Source organism: Mustela nivalis, assembly GCF_964662115.1.
Source record: "Mustela nivalis genome assembly, chromosome: 12".
NCBI classification, from domain to species: domain Eukaryota; kingdom Metazoa; phylum Chordata; class Mammalia; order Carnivora; family Mustelidae; genus Mustela; species Mustela nivalis.
The window spans coordinates 59,641,077-59,668,953 of record NC_139031.1 but is presented as its reverse complement, the minus strand read 5'-3'; the positions used below and the strand labels follow the sequence as shown (position 1 = coordinate 59,668,953).

The 27,877-nt window shown below is 35.3% G+C and overlaps 1 protein-coding gene across 3 annotated transcripts in view; it reads right to left on the bottom strand.

The window, feature by feature from the left end:
* Positions 1-2,572: 2,572 nt before the first annotated feature.
* VWDE (von Willebrand factor D and EGF domains) overlaps positions 2,573-27,877 on the bottom strand; it is a 70,793-nt gene continuing 45,488 nt past the window's right edge. The window contains exons 16-30 of one of the 3 annotated variants that reach the window (XM_082693303.1): positions 27,737-27,851; positions 25,587-25,837; positions 24,312-24,531; positions 22,650-22,787; positions 16,940-17,509; positions 15,438-15,533; positions 15,261-15,356; positions 13,518-13,613; positions 12,845-12,940; positions 11,516-11,611; positions 9,077-9,172; positions 8,882-8,977; positions 8,024-8,119; positions 5,445-5,548; positions 2,573-2,870 (exon numbers count right to left, since the gene is read on the bottom strand). In XM_082693303.1, coding sequence (XP_082549429.1) covers positions 2,856-2,870; positions 5,445-5,548; positions 8,024-8,119; positions 8,882-8,977; positions 9,077-9,172; positions 11,516-11,611; positions 12,845-12,940; positions 13,518-13,613; positions 15,261-15,356; positions 15,438-15,533; positions 16,940-17,509; positions 22,650-22,787; positions 24,312-24,531; positions 25,587-25,837; positions 27,737-27,851 — 2,181 coding nt within the window. In that variant the 3' untranslated portion in view covers positions 2,573-2,855. The remainder of the gene's footprint in view (positions 2,871-5,444; positions 5,549-8,023; positions 8,120-8,881; positions 8,978-9,076; positions 9,173-11,515; positions 11,612-12,844; positions 12,941-13,517; positions 13,614-15,260; positions 15,357-15,437; positions 15,534-16,939; positions 17,510-22,649; positions 22,788-24,311; positions 24,532-25,586; positions 25,838-27,736; positions 27,852-27,877) is intronic. The other 2 variants (XM_082693304.1, XM_082693305.1) reach the window with 2 other exon arrangements.

Here is a 27,877-nt window from a genome sequence, read left to right as displayed (position 1 = left end):
TTATTTATTTATTTTATTTATTTATTTGACAGAGAGAGATCACAGGTAGGCAGAGAGGCAGGCAGAGAGAGAGAGGAGGAAGCAGACTCTCTGCTGAGCAGAAACCCCAATGCGGGACTTGATCCCAGGACCCTGAGATCATGACCTGAGCCGAAGGCAGCGGCCTAACCCACTGAGCCACCCAGGCGCCCCGAAGTTTGTATTTTAAACAAAGGGCCAAAGAAAGAGTCAGAATATTGGATGCATAATATTGGACATAAACCTTTCATTTAAATGCTAACATGAATAAACACAAAATAACCAAGCATATTAAACAAGGTCTATGATCTGAATTCTTTTTGGAAAATGATTTATAAAGTAAACATTGAAAGGTATATATTTTCAAGCACCTTTGCTTTATCTTCAAAGTATTATCCAATAGACTCTGGATAAAAAATTTTAAAGTTAATAAATGTGAAAATATCAACAAGAATAAGAAAAAATTAAATTTCTTCTCCATAAATTTATCAAATTACTTGCTTTTCTAAACTCACATTATATTTCTAAAACATTACTTTCATTTGTATGAGTCATTAGCTTTCATAAGGAGTGCTTTTATATAAAATCTGTAAACCATAGCATTTCTTCATTATTAGCATGTACAGGCCCATTAAATCTATTATAAATGGGCAGTCTACTAATGAATATTTTAATTGTAGCTTGGGATTCTTGGTGTGGATCTAGAAAATGTTTATGAAAGATTTAAAAGTGTTGGTTTAGACATTTCAGAATAAGTCCTTGAGCAATTATAACTTTTTAACCATAAAAATATACATTGAAAATTCATAAGGCTATTGATAAAGCTGCTATATTGTATACTGAGCAAAGGTGACAAAGAGATGAATATTCAAATTACATCTATTTTTATTACAACTATTTTTGTAGGAATTTCAATTCTAATGATTAACTTTCAAAAAGTATTCATTTTTATCTAGAGTGCTTTTTTCTTTCTAGGACTTCTGTTTCTGTGAGAGCGTAAAAATTCAAGCACACACTAATAGTCAAAGGTTTATTTTACATTTATGTATCCATACTTTTGGTAACAAACTAAAACACAGTGAAACATTATATTTTCTTAAATCTTTAAAACTATCTTTCAGTAAATATGAAATAAACTAAAATCTCTTTAATTCTGACATTGAATGCTATTATTTATAAGATTCTTATCAAAGTTAGCATAATTTTATTCTAATAATGTCTTACTTTATCTGATACTTTAAACATGGCTTAGGAATGTTCAGTATTTCCACTTAAAAGAACAAAATGAGTTTTGTGAACTTCTGTGACTTAAAATAGACACAATCAAGTTAAAATATTTTCTAGGGCACCTGGGTGGCTCAGATGGTTAGGCATTTGCCTTAGGTTCAAGTCTTGATCTCCAGGTCCTGGGATCTGCAGGGAGTCAGCTTCTCCCCCTGTCCCTCTTTCTTGTAAATAAATAAAAAAGTAAAAATCTTTTAAAAACATTAAAATATTTTCTGAAGAAAGACAAACAGTGTGAGGTCAAGTATGATAGGAGAGGAAAGATTTATAATTATAGATAACCTATAGTAATTTTTATCTCTGAGACAAATCTTTCAATTATATGTATATACCTGTTGATATTACCCACTTCCCCAATAATTAATGCCATTAAATTTTGCTTTTATTTAGCTTTCACTTCTCCTTTGGTATTTGTAGAAGGATCTGATTTTGTGATAGTTTTTCTCTTGCTTCTACACCAAAATAGATCAAGGTACCAAAAGAATGGAAAATGAAACAGACATCTTCATGTTCTTTTTACATATCAGCACAGTGACCAAGTAAGTCTTCTAAGATCAAAATTTCATTCTTTTTTCCACCTTGTCCAGAAATGTACAGGTCAGAGCAACAGAAAGACTGGAGGGGAAAAACAGGCAAAAGTAAATATGGTGTTTTCATCATGGAAAGATGATGGCTTCAGTATCTGGAATACAGTCCAAAGCAGTAAGATGCAGGGTATGTCCTATGTTAGCTCACTATCATCTCTTCATGACTGTCAGTTCTGTATAAGGGTAGAGCTACTTTTTCTGGAATCCCCTTTCCTGTGTGGTTCTGGGTTAGAGTTGATGACAAAAGCTGATGACAAAAGCTTTCCAGGGAGACATAAGATGGAAATGGGAAGTCATTATTTTTTAAAGGTGTTTGCAGCTAGATATTTGGATAGATAAAAGATTCACAGTGGCCTTCCAACAGATTTTTTTTTTTTTTTATAATGACCTGCTTTGCTTGAGAAGTTGGAGTTTTTTAAAGATTCTCAAGTACTGCAGCAGCTCCAAGAAAGATGAAAAGCATCTGCTTGGTGCTTTAGGCTAGCATCTTCAATATCTACCTCTCTGACTTTCAGCAGCTGTTTTTGGGACCTCTATCTTCCTCTCTCCCTACATTCACCCCCAGGTCATCCAAGAGTCCTGAAAGTTCGTAATTCTGCATTAAACACTATATATCTGAATACATCAAATAGCTTCAGTTATGCTGACTGATCCCTGATGATAAAGACACCATCACATAAGAACTGGGAAATAGTTTATTAGATAATGTGACTGTCTTGAATATCAGATACATCATTTTTATAAGTAAATATCAAATCACATTTCAAAATCCATTCAGATTACCTGGATTTCTTCTTTGCTTTTCTCTAACAATGATAGGTAAGATCATTCTATATGTTATTAGTTTCTTCAGTCTTTAAAATAATTTTTAAAATTATGCTCAAATAAGCTTCAAATAATTATCTTCAGCTTTTTCTGAATAAAAATTTCATTCTTATGACAGGCTTGTGATTCACATACTTGATATTAATGGCGTTTTGTCTGTAATAAGAAGAGGGAAATCAAATTTCAATGAATATTAGAAAACTGTTTAACCCTTGCTCATTATTTGTCACCTACTTCTCTCTGGCGTGATACAGAAAGCTCTTGCTTCTGTTTTTGCCACTGGAGACTAAGTACTGCTTTCATGAAACTGAGATCTAATCCAGATCATATTTAAATATGAAAAATGTTGTGACTAAATGAAGCTTAGAGACTACATGACTCCATCTTGACCAAAGGTTACACTCAAGAAACAGCCTTGCTCAATAAAACCCAGTACATTTTTTTTCCCTGATACTTTTCAGGAAAAGACTGTTTTCAATTCATGGCAACGTTTCTTTCCAGTCTCTTTCCTCATTCTTTTCCTTCTCCATGTCTATTCTTCTCTTCAGTGTAATAACTGATAACCAACTAACCAACTTACACAGTGTCTTTTACATACCAGCCACCTGCGGCGACCTATTTAGTCCTTTAACAACTCTGTGATTAGGTGTTACTAGCACCACAGTACAGATGAAGAAACTGAGGCTCAGAGGAGTTCAATACCTTGCTGAAGGTCATAGAGTGTGAACAAGCAGCAGGGCCAATGCTAATTGTAACTACAGCAGCTGGGCAGCAAGTTCAGAAGCCTCTGAAAGTCTTTCATAAACCTCCCCCTCTTCAGCACCTCCTTCGCCCAATTTCCCTTTTCTTTGTGTCCTTTGTTTCTAGCTAGTAATTCTCATTCTGTTGTTGTTTTCATTGAAATGCTGGCAACTCAATCACTATCTTCCAATTCTTTTCCCCCCAGTACCTCAGGATGGTGGAAGAAGGGCCAAGAAGCAGGAAAGGAGTGGGGAGGAGTCAGGGAAGGTTCTGTAAATGCTCATAATGGTACTTGTTTGTTTGTTTCCTATTAAAAAGAAAGTTATTTTTATCCTCTGTTTTGGAGCCATAGAAATATATAAAAGCAAATGAAGCGACGATACCAATGAGCAACAGAGTAAAACTCAAGTGAGAATTAAAGTCAAGGATTTAGAAGAGCTGATTATATAGGAAAGCAGGACATAGGATCCTTGAGCTAATCTCTTCTTTGTTTTCCTTTTCCTTCCCTAATGTGGTTCCAGATGCAATCTCAGAAGTACCATTAATGGGGATGATGATGATCTGAGGAAGGATTCAGGTAGTAAAGAAATAGATAAAAACAGGTTATAGCTAAGTCACCTAGTTTGGTATGTTGGAGTGAAATTGAAAGCTTTTGAGGTCATAGGGTTTTCTATGCCATAAAAATCTCCAAATTAAATAAAATAATACATGTGTACACTGCCTTTAGGCCAGGGAATTCACATTTTTTACATTTATTGTTCTTAACAACACCTGATCCAAGAGGTACTCCATAACTTATGTTTTCTGGTTTTCAAACCACAGTACTGTCATAAGCTTGTTTGCTTTGTTTTCACAATGGAGGCCATACGCACCCAGGCCGAACACCTGTGCAAGTAGAAACACGTGCGCATGCACTTTGCCTCTGAGCCAGACTGATCTTGGATCACACTTCAAAAAGAAAATTCCTTATCATTTTTCAAATTATGGCACTCCAGCGTACTTTGATATTCACAACACTTGGGCCTTCTGAAGTGTGCAAAATTGCTTTTTATATTAAAACTAATATAGATTAAGAAATTTTTGAGATCTCTGTAGATATTCAGAAACTTAAGATTGGAGACAAAGTAAAGTTCAGTTTGATCTTATGAGCACAGATTTGATCATGAAAACTTTAAAAATAGATGTTTCTACAGCACTGGCCTTGTAAGAGTGAGGCAATATCAGAAACTCTAAGAAAGTGTTTACTTTTCCTTTGTTTTCTTGATTTTTCTAAAATAAAAATAAATCCTAATTCTAATGATATGAAGAGTTTTTTATTGCTTTCCCTGAAATAGATTTTATTTTATTTTTTAAAGATTTTATTTATTTACTTGAGAGAGAGAGAGTTCATACACAAGCAGGGCGAGAGGCAGGCAGAGGGAGAAGCAGGCAGGCTCCCTGGTGAGCAAGGAGGCAGAGGTTTAACCAAATGAGCCACCCAGGCACCCCTGAAATAGACTGGGGAGCAAATAAAGAGAAAGAAATACTGTCCAGGAAAAGAATGAAGATAGACAAGGTCTTAGTGGCACACAACCCATCCTCAAATCAATGAAGCAGTGGATATAAAAGTAGTAGATTAAAAAAAAAAATGGAGGGAGGGATGAAGGTAGTCTTTTTATCTAGTATTTGACCAAAATATAAATTAGTGGTATCTTAAGTCCATATTGGGGAATATTTGCTCTCTTTCAGCTCCAATGCCATGACATAGAATATTACACTGACAGTTACACCTATACATTAAAACTCCTTAAGTGCACATCAAACTTTTGAATAAGAAGATAACTCTATCATGACACAAAAATGATATTATTTTTAGTTTGAGGGCAAATAGTAAATCCTTGCATATTTTTTTAATTTGGAAATAAAATAAACATTAACAGATAGGTATCAATTGCTAAGCAGAATATCTGAGTAGATAGATGTCAATATTCCATTTAAAATTTAAAATACCTGTACTTTCTTTTCACATTTGACTCCAGAATATCCATCACGACAAGAGCACACATTGGGAAATACACATCTGCCTCCATGAAGACACTTTTGATTGCAAATTGCTGTAATACATAAATTTTGACCATTAACATCCTTTGACACCAATGCTTGTGACATAGTCTATGCTAATGGTCAGAAGCCATTCAGCAACTCAACTATAAAATAGTTGTAAGACTTTATGAATGGCCAACTACACTCCCATCCTTGTGTGGTCAGAGCACACACATATAGTAATCATACACATAAAAAAAACAAAACACCCGGAACTTAACACAGCAGTTTCACTATTCTTTAAAGATATTATTAAAGCAAAGAGAATTTTCACTGGATACATTTTAAACACTGGGTGTACGTTTTGCTTTCTTGAGAGAGGAGATTCAAATTAGAAACATAAAATAGCATTCATAATTTGTTTTTTATTAATTTAGCAAGCATTTAAAAGAAACAATTCAGTACCAGCCAGTGTATGGAAAAATTGACAATTTAATATACTATCATTGGAAGTTTAATGTGAAATAACTGTTTTAGACACTTCCTAAACATTTTTACACTAGCAATTTCTTCCTTAAAAATTTCTTCTCGGGAAACTTATATATACCTATATCTATCTCAACATACCTCAATATCGATCTATTTTTCTATCATCCACCTACTCTATCCACCTATATTATCATCTATTATCTGTTTTTATTATCACCTATCCACTTACAGACAGAAAATGCTTGTCAGAGTAATAACATAAACAACAGAAGGGCAAAAGTCAAGTGAATTATATAAATTATGTTATATATTTAAAATTATATTGTATATATTATGGAACTTAATATTTCATTCAAAATTATGTTTTGAAGGACATGGAAAATGCTTTTAAGTAATACTGAGTGAAAATAAGTATAATATAAAATTATATACAATACAGTTATTTTTCATGAGAGAGATATCTGCTTCCATAGCTCATTAGGAAAGTTTGTGTAACCCAAGAATAATATTCACTTTGGTATATGTGCAACATTAAAAGGTTATGTTTTTAACCATGCTGTTGGGTATAGTTGGGCAGGTTGTGTAATGCACAAGGTACCACAGCTAAGGAAGAACTTCTCACATCACAGACATCATAGATTTGAATACTTGTTACAATAACTTTCCAGCAGATGGCAATAAGACATCTTGTTCAAATAACATCAATATTCAGAATTTCTGGACAGTTGGAAATAAAACATTTTGAAAATGGGGACTTTGAAAAATTCATATAGAAGTGCTGCAAGGCGCAAAATTAGAGTGCAGATCATAAGGCTACAGAGTACCTCAACCCACACTCACTGGGGCATCTTTGGACACTTTTTTAACATCTCATCATTTTCACCTGTGGACCACATAGCCCTCTTTCCAGAATAAGTTTATCACATCTAATTTCCAAAGAGAATTATTGATTTTTGAGCAGATATTTCTTAAGTAGATACTAGCACTTGGTGAATTCTTTGATAATATCTTCTTAAGATGAAAAATGTGTAAGTTATAATAGGTATTACCAATAAAATAAAGTAAGAGAGTCACAGGAGTTATATGCAGAATCTATGATACATGGAAACAAGTGTAGTTCATAAAACATTAAAAAAAAAAACAGGGCAGGTATTTCCAGTAAAATCACATGGTTCAGTTTAGTAACTGTATTTTCAGTTTATAATGCACTTGGATTACCAGTTTTGAAATGATGTAAGTACTGATTATTTGAAAATATTTGGGGGAGGGGCACCTGGATGGCTCAGTGGGTTAAGCCTCTGCCTTTGGCTCAGGTCATGGTCTCAGAGTCCTGGGATCGAGCCCCGCATCAGGCTTTCTGCTCAGCAGGGAGCCTGCTTCCCGCCCCTCACCCCCACCTGCCTCTCTGACTACTTATGATTTCTGTCAAATAAATAAATAAAATCTTTAAAAGAAAAAATATTTGGGGGGTATTTCCAGTTTTCCCCCACTCGGTTAATCTTTGTTAATATTTTAACATGTTATTTCAAGTTTTCATACATTTTAAAATTATATAATATTTGATTTTCCTCAATACCCTGAGAACTCATCTATGTAATACACATGACTAAAACTAAGGGAAATGTATTAACATATTAAAGTCATAATAGGAATTAGTTCTGGGTGGTAGAATCAGAGACAATTTATTAGTTTTTAAAACTTTTTAATATAGTTTATGATTTTCATGATTGATATGTATTTTTCTCATAATATGAAAAAAATATTTAAAGTGTATATTAAAAACCATCTCCAGCACACCTGAAAGAACTTCAAAGGCAATGCACAGACCACAATTAGGAGTTACCTGTGTCACATAAAATCTTAATATATTTTACCATATTTTCTTCTTTTAAATGGGTATGACAATGAAGAAGATTTTCTTTTTTTCTAAAACCATTTTTTTAATGGGTCAGCATGCTGGGATTTGTTTTTTCTATGATTTCTCCTCACACTACTTTGCTCAATAACTGTAACAGATTCAGGTTCAGAAGACAGATTAACAAATTCTGTAGGCTTACGTATTTGACACTGCACTCCTTCCCATGTGGTAGGACAATGGCATATACTGGGAGCAATACACTCACCACCATTTTTACATTTCTGAAAGCAGACAGCTGCAAAGAGAAATATAAAAAAGTTAAAAATTTATTTTGCTAGTCAAATACTCATGAATAAGCCACAAAAAATTTCACCAAAGAAAAGAGAACCAGTTAAAAGTTAATGATTTAAAGGAGATTTTTTTCCCATAACATTTTAGCAAGAACATTTTTCAATGTCACACTGATTCTTGGATAAGGCGACTTTAAAGGTTAGATAACATTCCACTGATCGGATGTGTGGTGATTTAACTTTTCCTCAATTTGGGGGCATTTATGTTGCTTCTTTTTTCACTTCGACCAATAGATTATAATGGCTGGTAATTTTAAGTGGTAATTTATAAAAAGAAAAAAATGAAATATTTGAATGAGCAGAGCTGTTATCACCTCAAAACCCAGCCAGATTTAAAAGCAGTGGCACCCTACCTTGGAAGGTTCTGAATTGGCTGGTCTGAAATGGGGTCAAGGAATCAGTAACTTTTTACACCTTCTCCTGCCCCCTACATAAGACAAGGAGATGGGACTTAAAGACTTGTCATTTATCCTGGCAATTATAGTGGACAGACTGGAAATCCGGAACATTCTCTTTCTCTGCTAACCTAAGAGAATGAACTCAGAGCTCTTTTTATTCTACTCTATTTCAAAAAGGGATCCCCTAATGTAGGAACAAACAATAAAAAACAAAGACAAAACACAACAAAAACAAGGAAAATGCTCTTTGTAGTAAATTCTGCTTTATGTTCTCATGAGGCTTTAACATTTTAAGAGTATTCCTCTTACCTATGTTGCATTGTTTCCCTCTCCAACCAGAAGGACAAGAGCAAACATTTGGTCCCATGCATTTTCCTCCATTCATGCACACTGGATCACAGATACCTTCAGGGAAAAGAATGAAACAGCCCTCAAGTAGCAATCCTTTACTATTTCATGTGTTGGATTTACCTCTGGCTGGCAATACCTTCAGTGGTGCCTTACTTTTTTGGCATCTCCTACCAGTGTATCCCTCACGACAGGCGCACACGTTATTTCTCATGCAGCGTCCGCCATTCTTACAGGGAGGGTGACAGAGAGCTGAAAGAACACATGGCCGCAATCTGTGAATATTACATCTCTGATTATTACATATTACATATTGCCTCATGTGCTTGTTATCTATGGGGCCATAAGGCAGAAAAATGTGCTATTAAAATAAAAGATCACAACTGCAAGTCATTAAAATCATCCTTTCTAAATCATAAAATCCAATGCTCATAGCTCTCAGCAGCCTGTGGATTAGCACAATTTGAAATGTATCGATGAACTGTTCATAACAAACGGCATCTTGCTACTATAGTGCTTAAATTACAAACCCAGTCTTATATTTCACCATTCTCGAAAGTAAAGAGTGAAATGATTGGGGAAAAACCAAGAAAATAAGTCAAAACCTAGCTCAAAATAAGAGATGTATCTATGCCTGTAGAAATTAGAAAAATATCCACAGTCTAACACATGATTTTTGGAAAATAATTTTAAGTTGACTTTTGAACACCTGCTGAGGTCATAAAGGCAGAGCTTTATATGTCACTTATTTCTGTGAAAGCTTAGTGAAAAGTCCTTTTAACAGTAATTCCTTGGCTTTGTTAGGACTGTTTATTGGATAGCCTTGACTACACTGTACTAGTATTTTCTGTGTATATGATTCTGCTCCATGGAATTTAAAAGTTAGTATTTATTATCTTTTATGAGAGGATTTTTATTCCTTCATGTTTCTTCCAGAAATGACAATTAAATACCTTTATTTTTAAAAAAAATGATAAGCAAACCTGCCTGGAAATTTTAAAACTTATTTTTTCCCTCAATGATAATAAAGATCATGTTTTTATTTCTTCTGCATCTTCTGCAGCATGTCCTAAAGACCACTGTACTGGGGCACCTGCGGGGCTCAGTCTGTCAAGTGCCCGACTCTTGATTTGAGTCAAGAACTCTGGTCATGAATCTCGGGCTCCTGAGATTGAGCCCTGCAGTGGGCTCTGCCCTTGATGGAGCCGGCTTAAGATTCTCTCTCCTTCTACCTCTGCCCTCCCCCTCCTCCCCTAAAATAATAACCCCCCAAAACAATTGTACTATTATTTCTGGTAGCTAGCCATGCACTTACAGTATGTATGTCTCACTGACTCCTTATGTCAACTGTCTAGTTCAAACCCGAAATTCAGGAAGTCTGATCCTGGAAACTTTAAGTCAATCCCCAAATCAATGCCAGCTAGAAGTTTTAGAGGCTACCTAACTCCAAAGCCTGCTAGCATGACATATGTTCAACAAATGCATTTTAGTGCAATACTTAATAATTTAGAGATTTCCTCCTTTCCCAGTTACTTGGTTGGAATATAAATTATAGAGACGTTTTCTCACTCTAGCTTACATTGACAGCAAGGAGCATGGGGGTTATCAGCTTTTTATTCCCTTCTTAACGTTCTCAGTCAAAAACTACACCTACAGATCACAAATACGGGTTTAGATGTAGCTGCTTGGTTTTCAAGGTTTGCCTTAATTTAGTCTTTACTTCTTCCCATTTCACAAGCCGTTTCCTTAAAGAAAATCTTAATTAGAAAAACTCATTTGCTATGCCTGTGTACCTAGAACTTCAGCAATGCCTTCTTTTCTACCTCGACTGCAACCTAAGAATCCTAGCCAACCTCCAAATAAAAGAGATGAAATCACATTAAAGTATAACATGGCAAGGAAAGTATAGGTTTTAGGAATTAAATTATGACAGGTTTTGACATGTTTCTACTAAAAATCTATTCTGCATTTTGCATAAACTCAAAGATATGAAGATGTAGAAAATACATTTTAAATTTCATTTGTTGACATTAATTCATGCCTACACTGTCAGCCTCAGGACAAGCTGATAGCAATGCTACAGATTTTTTACTAGAATAATAACAGGGGAAGTGTTAAAATAGCAGGACATGAAGGGGGGAAATGATGCATCTTTTTGTCTCCCTGTCACCTTGCACAGTGCTGTGCATAGCTTTTCATAAATGTTTAACAAAACTAAAGTTGAGAGATCATGAGATAATAGTGGACATTGGACTGGCCACAAATCAAGCATTTTGGCTGTGAGGGCAATAAAAATGGCACCACGGCACACAGCAGACTGCAAGGGAACTTTGCTTGTTTGGTTCACACCTTGATCCTACAAAACTGCCCAGCCAAGTGCTGAGGCGGGAGCCTAATACATGGGGAAGAAATACAAATATTTTACATAAGAACTCATACATTTCCATGATCTGATCATTCGGTGACCACAACAGCAACATCACAGGAAGGAGAGAAAAAAAATGGCATCTTCCCCTTTGAGACTAGTCTTAGGTTTACTCTGAGTTCTGTTTATGCCTTTCCCTTTTTATTTAGAAAGAAAGAAAGAATAATTACCATTCTGACACTGTGCACCAAAGAATCCATTTGGACAAAGGCAAGTGTTTGGCTTATTACAGGAACCACCATTGAGGCAAACAGGGTCACACAAAGCTAATGAACAGCAGGGGGAAGAGAGACCATAAAAGTTTTATTATTTAAAAAATGAAAGCTGCACTAAAGTACAAAATGGTGCATAATGAAATATTTTATTTTTACTGCAAGTAAAACCCATAACCTATAATTAATTTGACTTTGCCAAACATAAGAGGAATGAAATAACTGGATAATAGCTTTGAGAGTCTGTTCGTTAAGTTTACAAATAATACCACGCTAAGAATATGGAGGTTATGATTAGAATTCAGAATGCCCTCTGTAAGCTGAAAAAATGATGGGAAATTGGAAGACACGTCAACAGCACTAACTGGATGGTCTTTAATCTGCTCAAATACATGGGGCCACATGTGTACCTCCTTAAGTCTCCTTCCTAATTCAAACAGGAACACTGCGTTCAAGTCCTGGCATGTTCAAAAGCATTCTATTTTTGCTTCTTTACTTTTGTTCCACTTTGAGAGTCACCCCCAAATCCATTTTTCAACCCAGACTTTATTCATCCTCCAAAGCCTACCTCAATACTATTTTCTTCCAAAGTGTAATTGCCAGAATGAATTTTTGTCTTTTCTGCTCCCAAGGAGCAATGCGCTATTACATTACTTATTATAATCCAACTTGTATCATAGTCTTTTTGAATAAGTGTATCTTGTGTCTCCTTCACTAATGATGTGCTACTGGAAGTCAGGGCAAAAATCAAATTGATCTTTGTGTCCCCTTGCATCATGCTTCACACATAGTTGGCAAGCTATAAGCATTAAATTAAATTTATGTTGAGAAAAGTCATTAGATCACAATGGCTTAGATTATTCATAGATAACCACGAACATGCTGGCAAAGAAGTAAGCCTGATATTGTGATAAAGACACAAATACCGTGATGGTGTCCTTTAACTGTTTGAATGTTTCATGAAACAGAATGTCTGTGCTGTGATAGAAAACTTGAAAGAGATCGAGGAAATGTAACAGATTTCTCTCCACTATGAGGCAAGTGGATGATGGAAATACAAAGGCAAAAAAAAAAAAAAGTACTGATTGGTCTTGATAACAGTAAAGCTGAAATTCTATGGTCTGATAGGAGAAGAAGAAGAATCAAGACAAAAGGCATGTTTTTAATAAAACTTCATACCAGTCTTGTCACATTAGTGTTATGCTTTGGGGTGCTGGTCTTTAGGATACCGGTGCACTTTACATTTGTTTTAACTGATTTATTCATTGAACATATTTCTGATTTTACCTGTACCACAAGTAGGTCCATACCAGCCAGGCTTGCACTGGCAGGTATCTGGTGTAAGACATTCACCTCCATTTTCACAGTGCCTGTTACAAACCACTAAGGTCGTAGAATAAAAATAAAAGCAAGGTAGATTAGGCTTGGAACTGGCCATATTATTGGCTATTACCTAGCTTGCTTGTAATTGCCAATCACATCCTCTAATGAATAAGATCAGAGAAAAAAAGAAAAATAGCTTATTCTTTGGCTTTAAATGGTCTCTGATTCTCACATTCAGCTATTTTTTGCTCATAGAGTTGGGGAAGGAAGGAAATCATTGAGCTGAATGATAAACAAGAGTTCGCTGATTGAGAAAATTATTAGTAATGAAAATAATCATAGATCTAAATTAAACAAGATAAACTTATATGCAAACCAACGAACTGGAATTCTTATTATTATCTCAAGGAATGGTCATGGATAGGGTCAAGACGAGAGTTGCTTCCAAGAACAAACTTCTTTATCTTAGTACTGGCACCTGGGGCTCCCAGGGATATGCAGAATGAGAACTGTCAGAACAAATCATGAATAATATGTCCTTTAAGTAGACATTGGGTTTATTTTAGTTAGTACTAAAGCCACCAACTACTCAAAGGAGCAGTTTCCTTACATTAGGCTGCAAGAGAGTTTTGCTTACTTGTTTCACACCTTGGTCCTATAAAACCATAAGGACAAGTGCAGAGATTTCCAGCCAAGCAGGTGCCGCCATGTTGACAAGGTGGACTACAGTGTTCTGCAGACACAGATTATGTTCTTAAGTCAGCTCTGAATTAGGAAAAGGTCAGTTGATATTTATGAATCACAGCACAATACACTTTCTTCTAACAGCAATTTATAGTAAACTCAGTTCTCATTTACTATGAAATTTAGCTCTGTGGGATTGACTATACAAGTTTATACTCTAACACCACCAACAAATCATCAGCATGTTTTGGTTTATAAAACTCTTGGTTAGCATGTAAATATATCATCTTGGGTTTCTTCTGAAGAGTGAGACCTGGATGTACACATTCCTGCCCTAAAAATGGAATACTCCTCTTGGGGCGCCTGGGTGGCTCAGTGGGTTAAGCCGCTTCCTTTGGCTCAGGTCATGGTCTCAGGGTCTTGGGATTGAGCCCCGAGTCCGGCTCTCTGCTCAGCAGGGAGCCTGCTTTCTCCTCTCTCTGTGCCTGCCTCTCTTCCTACTTGTGATCTCTCTCTCTGTCAAATAAATAAATAAAATTTAAAAAAAAAAAAGAATACTCCTATATTTCCACAATTATTTTCATCATCATTGATATTGTTTCTATTAGTTCACTCTGGATTTACTTTAATTTATTAATTTGTACTTTGCCTTGTCATGGAAGTATTTAGTGTGGCTCTTAGCTTGTTCATAGTTATTGTACCATCTATCAAAGATATTCTTTAAAATATTATTTAAGGGGAGCCTGGGTGGCTCAGTCATTAAGTGTCTGCCTTTGGCTCAGTTCATGACCCCAGGGACCTGGGATAGAAGCCCGCATCAGGCTCCCTGCCTGGCAGGAGGCCTGCTTCTCCCTCTCCCGCGTCCCCTGCTTGTGTTCCCTCTCTCGTTGTGTCTGTCTTTGTCAAATAAATAAAATATTTTAAAAATAAATAAATAATAAATAGAATATTATATTAAAGATAACAAATATGTCCTTTTAAAATATTATCCATTTGAAAATGCCATTTCATAAACTCTCAAGATTCCAAAAAAAATTATATAGCTATAGACATGTTTTTATTTTTTATTTATTTTTAAAATATTTTATTTATTTATTTGTCAGAGAAAGAGACAGAGAGAGTGCACAAGCATGGGGAGATGCAGGCAGAGGGAAAAGCAGGCTCCCCGTTGAGCAAAGAGTCCCATGTGGGACTCAATTCCAGGACCCTGAGATCATGACCTGAGCCAAAGGCAGATGCTTAACTGACTAAGCCACTCAGCTGTCCCTGTATACACGTTTTTAAAAATCACTTTTTAGGATTCTTTTTACCACCTAATATCTTCTAATTATTTGGTATTTAGCACTTTCTTGGAGCCTTGTCTGACAAGTCATTCAATAATCAGGAGTCCTCTGCTTGAAACTAAAATACATATTGGGATATGGCACATTATAACTAAATCTCAAAAATATTACTTCTGAAGACAATTTTACCAAGGAAAAATAAGCTGTTACTCTTTGGCTACCTAATTTTAGAAACTTAAGTGTTTAGAAGCTTCAAATAAATTATTTTTAATAAACATTAAAAAGCTTAGATTTCCCTGCCAACATTAAGATTTATCAGTACAAACACAGCAAAACTGAATTATCTTTCTAAAAAGCTTTAAAGAAAATAGTGTTATTTTGCTTCTTATTTGGTTTTTAATTTGAATGATCACCTTCATCACATGTTGCTCCACCATGCCCTGGGGGACATTCACAAACGTTAGGCTTAATACATTTTCCATGGTTTCTGCAATCAGGATGACATATAGCTGTATAAAATAAAGCTCATGTTTTAGAAATGCCCATTATCGATTAAATTCATTATGCAAACTAGTGAGTGCTGTACCTACCAGTTTGGCAGTTAGAACCGGTGTAGCCAGGTTTACACCTGCATATGTTTGGGGCAACACACTCCCTGCTTTTTCCACATGGGTGTCTACAAATGGCTGCAAAAATCAAGGAAAAAAGGTTGAACTGCTGATACAATATACACATGTTGCCCATAGACTTACTTATAAGAAAATTCAAATTCTCTGAAAATTCTGAGGCTGCTTATTGAACAATAATCACTACATTTATCTATAAAATTATTTTTTCCCTTTGAATTTGTTTTACTACTAAGTGACTGAGAAAAATGACTAATACAGTCAAAAAGAAATATCATATGAGGTAATTACTCCCATAGCAAAGCCTGATGTTGAAGGTGGCTGCTAGCCATAAATGGGATTACACTTTTCCAGAGGTCAATAAAGTTTCAGAAACTAATCAGACAAATGTTGGTAAATGGTGGGAATAATCAGAATTTCAAAGAGCAAGAGGCTAGAAACACGTCATAAGTTTATAGGCTTATATTCCTTGAGCTTAACTACCTGATATATTTTATTGGACATTTAACATTTTTCTGAGGTAAACAAAATGTATGATTGTTTTGTCTTACTAATAATATGACATTTTATATTATAAACATGTAAGTATTGAAAGTTGTTATTATTATCACTATTCCTACAAAAAAAAAAAACCCAAAACAAACAGAAAAAGTACCTCTCAGTAATACTGAGAACAAAGAAATACAGACCCCAACAGCTCTATTGCTTAATTAAGTTGGTCTCAAATAAATCAAAACACAAATAACACAAAACAAAGTAACAAAATACCAACAACACAAAATAGCTTCTGCAGTATCAAAGCCAAAATTTTGATTTGCCTCAAAGAAAACAATACTGATAATTGTGAAAAGAAGCAAACAGTCCTTTCAAAATTAAAGTGATGCCCAACTTGTTTTATTCTCAAGAGCTGGAGGAATTATAGAGAAACCCAGTTTATGCAAATAAGCAAATACACCCAAATTAGTAATTTAAAGTGCTAAGTGCCCACTGCGAGCTGAAAAGAATCCAGACCACAATGTTATTCATATCCTTATTTTCTCTCTTTATCTGCTTAATGCTAGGCAAGTCAGTTAGCCCTGTAAGGCTTTGCCTTTCCTATCCGGATAATGGGAAAAATAAATAGTCCATGTGCAGAGTCTTTATGGATTATATGACATAATTGATAAAGAATGTGTCTATAAACCTTGGAACACAGCATGTACCCAAACCATATTTATAATATATTATATAGTTATAGTACTATTTGATTTAATTTTTAAAAATAACTCAGGAACAGCCATGTTAATTTTTTTTTGAAATATGAAGAAGATATATATATATAAATAATAAATACAATGAATAGAAATTGGTGAACTAAATGGAATAAGCAGAAATTAATAGAGAGAATAGAGAGGCATTTCTTTTTAATCACTTAAATGTGAACTTAAATGCACTTAAATGCATCTTCTCAAGAATTTTCATACTACCTCTGCAATTGATACCATCTCCATAATATCCAAGGGGGCAGCGTCCACACTGGAAGTGACCATCTGTGGTTGGCACACAAGAAACACCAAGAAAACAAGGTGATTCAGCACAAGTTGATATTCTGGTCCATCCAGGCTTTTCTGGCAAAGTAGTGATGGCTCTAGTAACCGATGAGGCAAACCCATCCTTATACTGCGTGTAACCTTTGGCAGGCCTGTTAATTTGAGAATTATTCCCTCCAGCCTCTGTCTGGATAGTGCTCTGTTTAACATCCTTTACTTCACCAGGGGAACCATTTGGGTTGATGCTTAAAGAACTATGGTTTTTTGTCGACACTCCCAATTCCTCCAGACTGAAATTTGTACTGATAGTATGATCCGCCTGTTCAAACCCTGGTATCTGATGGGAAATAATGTTTTTTGAATTATTCATTTGAGTTGTAACTGATTTTAATGAGAAGTGCGAGATGTCACTGGTTGTGTTCAAGAACTTTTTGATAGTGGCAGGCCTGTGGGTAAAGCTTGCACCGGATGATGAATGATCTGTTGACAGTGACTGAAATTTTATATCTGAAGAACCAAAAAAGAAAAAGAAATGTCAGTCAATAACATTTATTAATATTCTGCTCTTTCCCCAGTATTTAACATTAATTCATTCCTTTATTTAATGCCTATCACATGTATGCCATTACACTAAGAGCCATGCAGTAGTAAGAAGTCATCATACACTTCCTGCCTTCAAAGAATTTACAATCTGTTTGGATATATCAGGTACACAGACTGTTAAACATTGTAAAAGTTAAAGAACAATAATTAATAATTTTATTAAGAGTTAGAAAGAGCCAACAAACATTTATTGACCACTTCATACACTGAGGCTCAAAGCAAAGGAAATTGCTCACGTTTGTATTCTTGACATGTGAGCAATTCATAATAATAATCTGAAGCAAATTTTAAATCATACAAACATACTATGTATAATTTTAAATGAAGACTTAAAATTTTTTTGCAAAATATAATTAAATTGACTGAAGAAGAGCCAGAGGAGTTGATAGAACAATTGCAATGAGAGAAACAAAAATAATCTAAATCTAAATAATCTAAAATAATCAAAAGTCATTAAATATGATGCTAAGACAGATGATCCAATAGAAAAAAAAATTACCAAACTATCAAGGAAAGAATATTGTATAAAATTCTTGCAATGCACAGAAAGAGATAAAAATTTTTTATTTTTTATTTTTTAAAAAGATTTTATTTATTTATTTGGCAGAGAGAGAGATCACAAATAGGCAGAGAGGCAGGCAGAGAGAGAGGGGGAAGCAGGCTCCCCACTGAGCAGAGAGCCTGATGTGGGGCTTGATCCCAGGACCCTGAGATCACGACCTGAGTCAGAGGCAGAAGCTTAACCCACTGAGCCACCCAGGCGCCCCGAGATGAAAAGTTTTATAAACATTTGATCAAGTGACATAATCCTAAAGTCAGTATCATTTATGAAAATACATACACATATTCAATGAAATACTACCAGATGAAATGAAGAAGTGTAGTTACAGACTACAACATCAGGATGAAATTGACTTGTATTTCTACTTACCGAATTATATTACATAATTTCATTATGATATTATAATATAAAGAAAATATAAAATGTTAAAAAGTAATTTGATACAATTTTCTCCTGAAAACATTCTAAAAAAGTTAGTCTAACAAAACATTAATAGAAATTATAGCAAGTCATAAATGATGCCGAAAAACCATTTGATAAAATTTAAAAAACACTTTTTTAAAAAGATTTTATTTATTTATTTAACAGAGAGAGTGTAATCACAGGTAGGCAGAGAGAGAGAGGGAAGCAGGCTCCCTGCTGAGCAGAGAACCCAATCCCACTAAGCCACCCAGGTGCCCCTAAAAACCACTTCTAACTTAAATCTAAAGAGAATTCTGAGAAAGCAACAAATAAAAGGAAAATCCCTTAACTGGATGAAGGGTTTCTAGCAGAAACCTACCATAATATCATACTTAATGGTGAAACATGAGAAGAATTTCCATTAAAATCATTAAAAACTGCTCCCTGCCTACACACTGGAGGTCCAGCCATTACAATGGGGGCTCAAATTTGAGAGCTGGGACTGCAGTCAGACTGCTCATGTTCAAATCTCTCTTTCTTTTACAAATTGTATATATCTGAACAGAATACTTAACCCATCTATGCCTCTGTACAGATGACTAACATGGAAATAATAACTGTTACTGTCTATAGCTATTGAGAAGATGGAATGACACAGTATATAAATATTTGTCCTGGCATATCATAAATATAGATTAAATCATAATTACTATTATAATAAGAAAGTAAGAATAAGAGACAAACTCACTATTGGCAAGAGGTATTGTGTATTTATAAAACCAAGAACAAGAATGAACTATAAAAAAAGTGTAGAGTGTTTAATAAGGCAACTGGATGCATGAATAAATTAAAATCAAGAGTTTTCCTATTTTACAGTAATTGATAAAGATATCTTGCAAAATAAGTGCAGCGATAATCTTGCAAGATGAATAGCTAATATAAAATGCAAAACCATAAAGAAAGCTTATGTAAAATGTGTAAGGTCATTGTGAAGACAATCAGAATATTAATTGAATAAATCAAGAGTTATAAGGACAGCACTGTGGAAAAGAAAAGGCCTAATGAAATAATGAGTTTCTTCTAGTCTTTAGGGTTTAAGTCAATGTTGAATGACCAGGGAGTTGTAAAATGTAACTTTGAAATGGTCACTTATAATCATAAGCCTCGCAGAAATCACCTTAGATATATCATTTGTTCATTATACAACATGCATCATTTTTCTAGACTATAAGCCAAGGAGTGAACGGATTAGAAAGAAAAAGAATAATTTGTAAACTGCATTGTATAATCTTAGGCAATCTTTCTAAAGGGAAAAATTCCTAAGGAAGAAATATATTTGTATTCTGGAAAATAAATGAGATGTATTACTTGTCCTTTGATTTTATTTAGCAAGACCATTACTTACTAGAGACATTTCTATTTGTTGACTTAAAATGCCTGTCTCTCTGTATGGCATTTTTACCATACTCTTCCGTAGTTTCACTTTTGTTAGAACTTGTAAGAACTACAGTATGTGTGGTAGACTCATTTAAAAACTGTTTCAACTGCAGATGTATACATGAAAAACAGATTGCACCATTATAAAACCAAAATGCTATGAATAAAAATGTCACTAGGATTGAACTCTTCACAAATTAGATTACAGAGCTAGCTTAAATGTCACCTCTTCAGCAAATCCTTGTATTATGGACCGAATTGTGTCCCCCAAATTTATTTATGTTAAAGCCCTAATTCTAAATGTGACTGTATTACCTTTAAGGAGGTAATTAGGGTTAAATGAAGTCATGAGTGGGGCCCTAATCCAATACGACTGGTGTCCTTTTAAGAACAGAAGGAGCCACAAGGAGGGTGCACATGTGAGGACACAGTGAGAAGGGGGCCATCTGTCAGCCACGGAGAGAAGCCAGAAACCAACCCTGCTGGTACCTAGGTCTTGAACTTCCAGCCTCCAGAATTCTGAGGAAACAAATTTCTGTTGTTTAAGTCATCCTATCTGTTATTCTGTTATGGCAGCCAGATGTGACTACAGGTGTTCCTATAGTCACATACCCACCCAACCAATTTCATCCATCTATATTCTCCCACAGAGTTTTGTCCCTGATATTGACTCATGTGTCTCTTTCCTCTTCTAGTCAGCAATCTAAAGAATAAGAACTGTGCTGTGTTGACTTTTATAATCAGTGTCTGCCATAAAACAAGTAAACAATACCAATAAGAAAAAAGAATTATTTTGTATTAACAAGCATCTTCCTAAATACACAAATGCCTCTGACAGAGTTAAGAAACTTATTAATCACTCATATGTAGTGGGACATGGTTCAAATTGTTTTCCTCTTAAGTTCCACTTGATACAGGTTTTATTCAGGGAATGAGTCTCTGTTTGCAAAAGGCTGATCTTAGATCACTTTAGTGCACACAGTGAAGGGTACGATACTGTTGAGTATTTGGAACTGTGTGTTGAAGGGGAAGTGTGAGTGGCTGAGATAGTAGGGAATTCCCCTTACCAGCCTGCACTGGGCTTAAATCTGTTACCTCTAGTGCTAGACTGGCCTATTCCAATCTGACTCACAAAGTGATTTATTTTTCATCAGTATGAGGTCTTATTTACTTATAGGTAACAAAATACAGTTCTTTGACACTGTCTTCTATAATTAACTTTTCTCTTTTAAGCTTTTAAAAGGTTGATATCCACCAATTTTTGCCCTCCTTTCTCTTCGTGTTCTCTTTGGGTAATTTCATCCATGACTGATAACCTTAAGAACTGTATCTTTAACTTAATCTTCCCTCCAGAGCTCCACTTGGAGTCACCTCAGTCCCTATTTTATCCATACTGAATTCATTCTTTCCCTTCCAAAACCCCTTCTTCTTACTTAGATGTCATGTGTGTCACGTATCTTGGTCAGCTCAGGCTGCCTAATAAAATACCATAGACTGAGTGTCCTAAACAAAAGGAGTTTATTTTCCTACTGTTCTGGAGGGTAGCCAGTTCAAGATCAAAGTGCAGGCCCATCTGGTTCCTGGTGAGAGTCTCTTCCTGGCTCCCATACCATCTCCCTGTGTCCTCACATGGCAGAGAGAGATGAAGCTTCCAGTGTATCCTCTTCTAAGGATACCAGTCTTATTGGATCCCAATCCTCCCTTATGACCTCATTTAACTGCTTACTCCAAATACAGCCACAATGGGGTTTTGGGACACAACATATGAATTTTCAGGTGACACTATTTAGTGCATAGCAATATGAAAGCCAATTCTACATACCCATTCACCTAAACTGAGCACTTGGCACTTAGTAACTCTCTTTCCCTCTCCATGCTAATCCCAATCACTAACCATGGACCATCACCTTGCTCCTTTAGTGTTTCTTTCAACCATTACCTCCTCCTCCAAGGTCAGAATATCTTCATGTCTTTCCTGTTTATTTGTAATACTGTCTTAGCTTTTCTTCCCTCCTTCAGAATTACACAGTTCCTTACACATAAGTGGTCCATCCTCCATATTGCTTTTGAGTAGACTGTAAACTGTATTGTGTTTCTCACAGTTTCTCGGTGATCTGGCCACTGGCTAGGACTCCAGCTTTAATTCTTGCAGCAGTCCCTCTTACCCTCTATATTTTAAGCACACTTAATTACTCATGGTGCCCAAGTGTGCTGTGATGTTACATGCCTCTCCACCTTTGCACATGTTTCTTCTGCCTCGAAAGCTTTTTCTCTCTTGATTGGATACATCAGATTTAGCTGTAATGACTCTTCTTTTTAAAAAACTTTTCATTATCCCTCCAGGTAGACATGATTCCCTGCGTAGTATTCCTGCTAGTCTCTGCAGGCACTTCTATCAGCAGACATAGAACGCCATATTGAACTACGGTGATTACATCAGACTCCCTGGTATCATACTCAAACCCATTAGGTCAAAGGGCATGTCTTACCTATTTTTGCATCTTTCCACCTCCAGCTTAGTGCATGACACTTAATGAATATACACTGAATGAATACAGGAGTAAAAGATATAATAGAACTGAGGGATTTGGATTAATTAAATGGAGCAAAAAATACTTCATGGTAGAAAATAGGGACTTTTACCATGACACATTTTCCCATCACCATAAAATCCTTTAGGACATGCACCACAGTGATAGGAGCCAAAGGTATTGAGACACTCTGCTCCTGGAAAGCAAGGCCTGGATTCACACTCATCAACATCTTCCTGGCAATTTTTGCCTAAACAAAATAAAGATTGAGAGTTCAAATTATTTATTTTGAAAAACATTATGTGTCTTGTTAAGTGCTCATTATTTGATTTCTTTTACTTGAAGATATTTTACTTTTACTTTCCAAAAGATATCTTTACTTCTGTTACATTAAGGTATGCCCTACAAACTTCAGAAAAGCTGTAATATATTAAGAGGAATGTACTAATTTTAAAATTTACAACAGAGTAAAACATAGTCATTAATTAGATTCTTTTTAACATTAAACAAGACGCTTCAAGTACATAAGATTTTCCCTATAAAAAAGAAGACAAAAAGCCATTAATATTTTAAGGAAAAAAATTTACCATATTAGAGCAGCAATTCTTACTTTGCTAAAAACACTCCACGAATTTTTTAAAAAGTCTTAGAATGGTTGTCATCTTAGCTTAAGGACACCTTACTGCAGTTATTGCATTAGCTGTGAAAGTCCATGAAAATTTTATAGCATGCTAGGAAAAGTTAGTCTTTCCTCAGTAAAATTTTTTGAGATCAAGTGTTGCTCTTTGAAATGTTCAAAAACTTATTTGAATGAATATATTCAGTCATTTACTCATTAGAGTAAAATCCATGAAACAATCAACATTTGAATTCTTTCAAATGTAGTCTGTAGCCTAACAGTCCCAAATGATAAATTTTTTAATTTTACTCTAAGATTTTATTTATTATATGACAGACTGAGCAGGAGGAGGCGCCAAAGAGGAGGGAGAGGGACAAGCCTAAATCCTCCTGGAGCCCAGAGCCAATGTGGGGCTTGATCTCAAGACCGAGATCATGACCTGTGCTGAAATCAAGAGATGCACACTTAACTGACTGAGCCACCCAGGCACCTCTAACATTTTTATGTTAAAATAGATGCCTTCAGGGAAAAAAAACTGCAGCTCAATAATTACACATTTACTTATTTAACATTTGTATCTATTTAAATTAGAGGGAACATGGGTATGACTTGCAAAAAGCTTTGGGAAATTAAAAGGTGTCATTCATACTCTTAGTTGAGGTTTCTAGAATCAGACATTTGAGGATAATTAATGAGTTAGCAAATTTCATTTGATTGCAACTTTAACTTTATATCATGATCTTTTAAGTAAATGAATTATCAACCTTTCTTAAATGATAATTTTTACATTTCCCATGGCAAACTTCTTCATTATCCCATGTTATATTTCAATTGAATACATTTAAATACTTTACCTACCAAATTTAGACAGAAATGTTTAGGAACCTGCAAAATACAACACAGCCATAGAGTATTGCCATTAAAATGACAAAAATGGGCAAAATTATAAGAGTTTCTGTAAGCAATGTACAATAATAAAAGGATATTGGTAGCAAATGTATTTGTGATGACTATTACCACACTTTCTAAGTGTATATTAAAATCTTTAGGAACATACACTTGCTTGAGCAATCTGTAGATTACTTGGAAAGCCACAGAACTTTCCTTTCTAATCTGATCACATACTAATTTCACTCATGAAGAACCAAAACTCACCTTTGAGTTCAGGCGGACATACACAAGAATAACTGGGAAATCCACTAATACACCTGCCAAGGCCACAGGGGTTCGACTGACACTCAGTGACGTTCACTTCACAGAGAACCCCCTCAAAGCCAGGCAAGCAGATGCACAGGTACATTCCACTTCCTGGAGGAAATTTCCTGTCTGACACACATGATCCACCATTCAAGCAATCACAAGACTTCACAGTCACCTCCAAAAGAAACAAAAAGTAAGATGCTTTATTTTTCAATAAAATTAACTTCAATTTATGCTCCAGAAATTTTGATTGGTATGTATGTTTATGTACAAGACCAGACCACAAGTTTTACAAAAATTAATTAATTAATTAATTAATTTTAAAAAAATATATATTTAATGTAAAAGACTATTTCAAAAGATATGTTAATAAAGTAATTATGCAAACTTTCAAAAGCATAGCCAAAATATAAATGCTGGGGATAATTTTTAAAAATGTTACAAGATGGGACGTCTGGGTGGCTCAGTTGGTTAAGCAGCTGCCTTCGGCTTAGGTCATGATCCCAGCGTCCTGGAATCGAGTCCCATGTCGGGCTCCTTGCTCAGCAGGGAGCCTGCTTCTCCCTCTGCCTCTGCCTGCCTCTCTGTCTGCCTGTGCTCACTCTCTCTGACAAATAAATAAATAAAATCTTAAAAAAAAATGTTACAAGATGATTGATCACTTTCTATAATGCACGCACCACAACTGAAACAAAAATCCGTAAGGAGTAAAGCAGTCATGCCCCTGAGTTATCCCAAAATACAGAGAGTAAACAGTCACTTGAATTCTGTGGTTACCATGAAATTGTACACAACTGCACTTCATACCATTACTTCTGTATGAGTGTGTCCCAAATGTTGAGCATATACAGTGCAAAAAAAAAAATAGTATTAACAGCTCATGACTGATAATATCTAAAGAATGGTCAATAAAAAATGACTTTGCTTGAATGAAAGGGTATAATTATCAACCTTAGGTTGAGCACAGGTCTTTCAGAGAGGCAGAAATGAATACATTCTTTATCCTTATCATAGTTAAGTACAGGTGAAAATGATCCTTTAGCTCCATGCTCTAGAATTGAGAATCTCCATAAGATTTTAAATTCTGACAAAAACAGCATGTTGGCAGTTTAATTTTCCATGAAATGTTGAATAATTTAGTTCCTCTTCACAAATTAAGGATTTTAAGTTTAAAATGGATACCGATATTGCTAATTAATTCAGTGGCATTTATGTAATGATAAATATTACCATAATCGTGACTCTTGTTTCAGCATTGCAGTCGTCGTTAAAGAGTAAAGTGAATTGCCGTGGAGTCTGGGACTCTGCTTTCCATGTGAGAAGTCCTGTAGAGGAAACATTTGCTCCCTCAGGACCTGAGTCCAAGGTAAAATGGATGTCAGAACCTTCGGGATCCAAGGCCATGAACTGGTACACAAAGTTCTCCCCCAAAAATGTCTGCAATTTGTCTTGCGGTATTTGAATCACTGGGGGTTGGTTGTCTGTCACAGAGAAAACATTTACTTTGTACTCGTGTAGAAAAAAAATAAAGGAAAAGGGAAAGTACAATAGAGAGAGCTCCTACTGGAACTTTCTGATGAAGTTCAAACTCAGCTAACTTCCATTACCTTTTTTTTTTTTTTTTAACATTCAGAATAAACTCAATTGCATTCTGAGAAAATGTAAAAGTAACTCACAGGTCCAAGACTTCAAACTTTGCTACAAGAGTGTAAAAGCACTTTGAACAGAGAAACACTTCTGCATTCCCCAAACTGGATTCCTCTTCTTTCCTGTCTGCAATTACCTCTCCATGTCGACCAACTCAGTGCTTGTTCTCTCACTCTTCTTTGTCCTCTACCCTTTTCAGCTTTACTTTCCCTCTCAGCATCTTCTTTTCTTTATTTCTCCTTTACTCTCCACCATGTCTGGACTGTTCATTTGACTCCCCTGACTCTTCCTCACTGTACTTGTCTCCCCCTTTATAACTGGGGGCCACAGAGTCACAGCAACCCTCTGCTCCTCAGAGATCTTTCCTGCTGCCAAGCTCACTTGCTGGAACTCTGGTTATTTCAGAAGACAGAGAGTGCTCCTTTTGTGCTCAAGTAATGCTTTAAAACATCTTTTTACAATGTCACATTAAAAAATGGCTCCCTCCCTTGCCAACTGGCTTAACAGATTGGAAGAACAGCCTTTTCCATTGTGCTGGGCACAAACACACTCCACTTGCATCAACAAAGCACTGATGCCAAGAGAGTGTAGTGCTGGTTCCTGCTCTGCCCTCATATATCTTTATACAATTTACTGATTTTAATTTCCTCATCCCTCAATACAAGAAACTTGGGACAGATGGTATTTCCAGACCCCTGGTATCCTTGAACATTGTAAATCTATGATGAGTCAGTCATACCAAAACCATTAAAAACACAGATACCAATTCAGAAGCTATAGTGTGTTTCCCTTGTCCCTGGCACTAAATTCTTCTTCAAATTTTCATTGTCTTCCCATAACACCCCATGGGTCTTGCACCTGAGCAATGAATCATCTGACAAATGGTCTAATGCAGTCATGAAATTTGTATATACAGTAATATATATAGTGATGTTATAAAGCACAGTATAAATAAAAGGTTTTATGACTCAGATAAAATTACATGGGGATGGGGCCAGGGAGTAAATATATCTCATTGTATTTTGTGATGCCTGGTCTTTTCACTGGGGAAAGAGAATAAGAAACATCTATGTGGAATTATATATAGCTGTACTTAAGGAAGTGAAGAAATTATATGGTACATGACTATGAGGTGGGGTGTTTTTTTCGGATGGAACTAAGTATTCAGACATTATCTGGACCCACTATTATATTCACGTAGTCACAGAAAGGTAGGGCTGGAAGGCACTTAATAGATTACTGAATCCAGGAAGACTTATTTAACAGCTGGTGAATGCATGGCCTCTCGAATTTAAATAGCTAAATGTCTTGTCACAAAACTAAAAAGAAATAAGGCTAAGGATAGGATATAGAGCTTTGGTCTCAAAGTAATGTTCTCTTTCCACTAAACCCACCAACTTTACTGATGGACGTTTTATATAGTACTTGAGAGCCTATTTTGTTAGTAGCTATTTGACTTGTACAAACTGTGTGTAACTGAATTAGCCATTCCCATTTCTTCCATTAATAATTCACATTTGCTTTCAGTATAAATATTAAAATGGAAATCCCATACCCTATTGTATTATAATCATAGAAATTACATGAAATAACATTTCATCCTATATTATGTCCAAGCAAAGTAAGTCATGCAGTTAGGAAGGATCCTAAATTAAACACATCTTAAATATGCTTTAAAATCACTTAAAAACATCTTGTAGAGAAAATATCTGGATTAATAAAGATTAACTTACTTTCTAAAAATGACCAAGTAAATTTTGAAATTTTTGGTCTACAAATCAAACAAGGGCTGGTAGGATTTTTATCTCCTTCAATGTAGCAGATCCCATCTATAATGCAAACATTTTCCTAATGGAAATTTTAAAAAGAGAAAA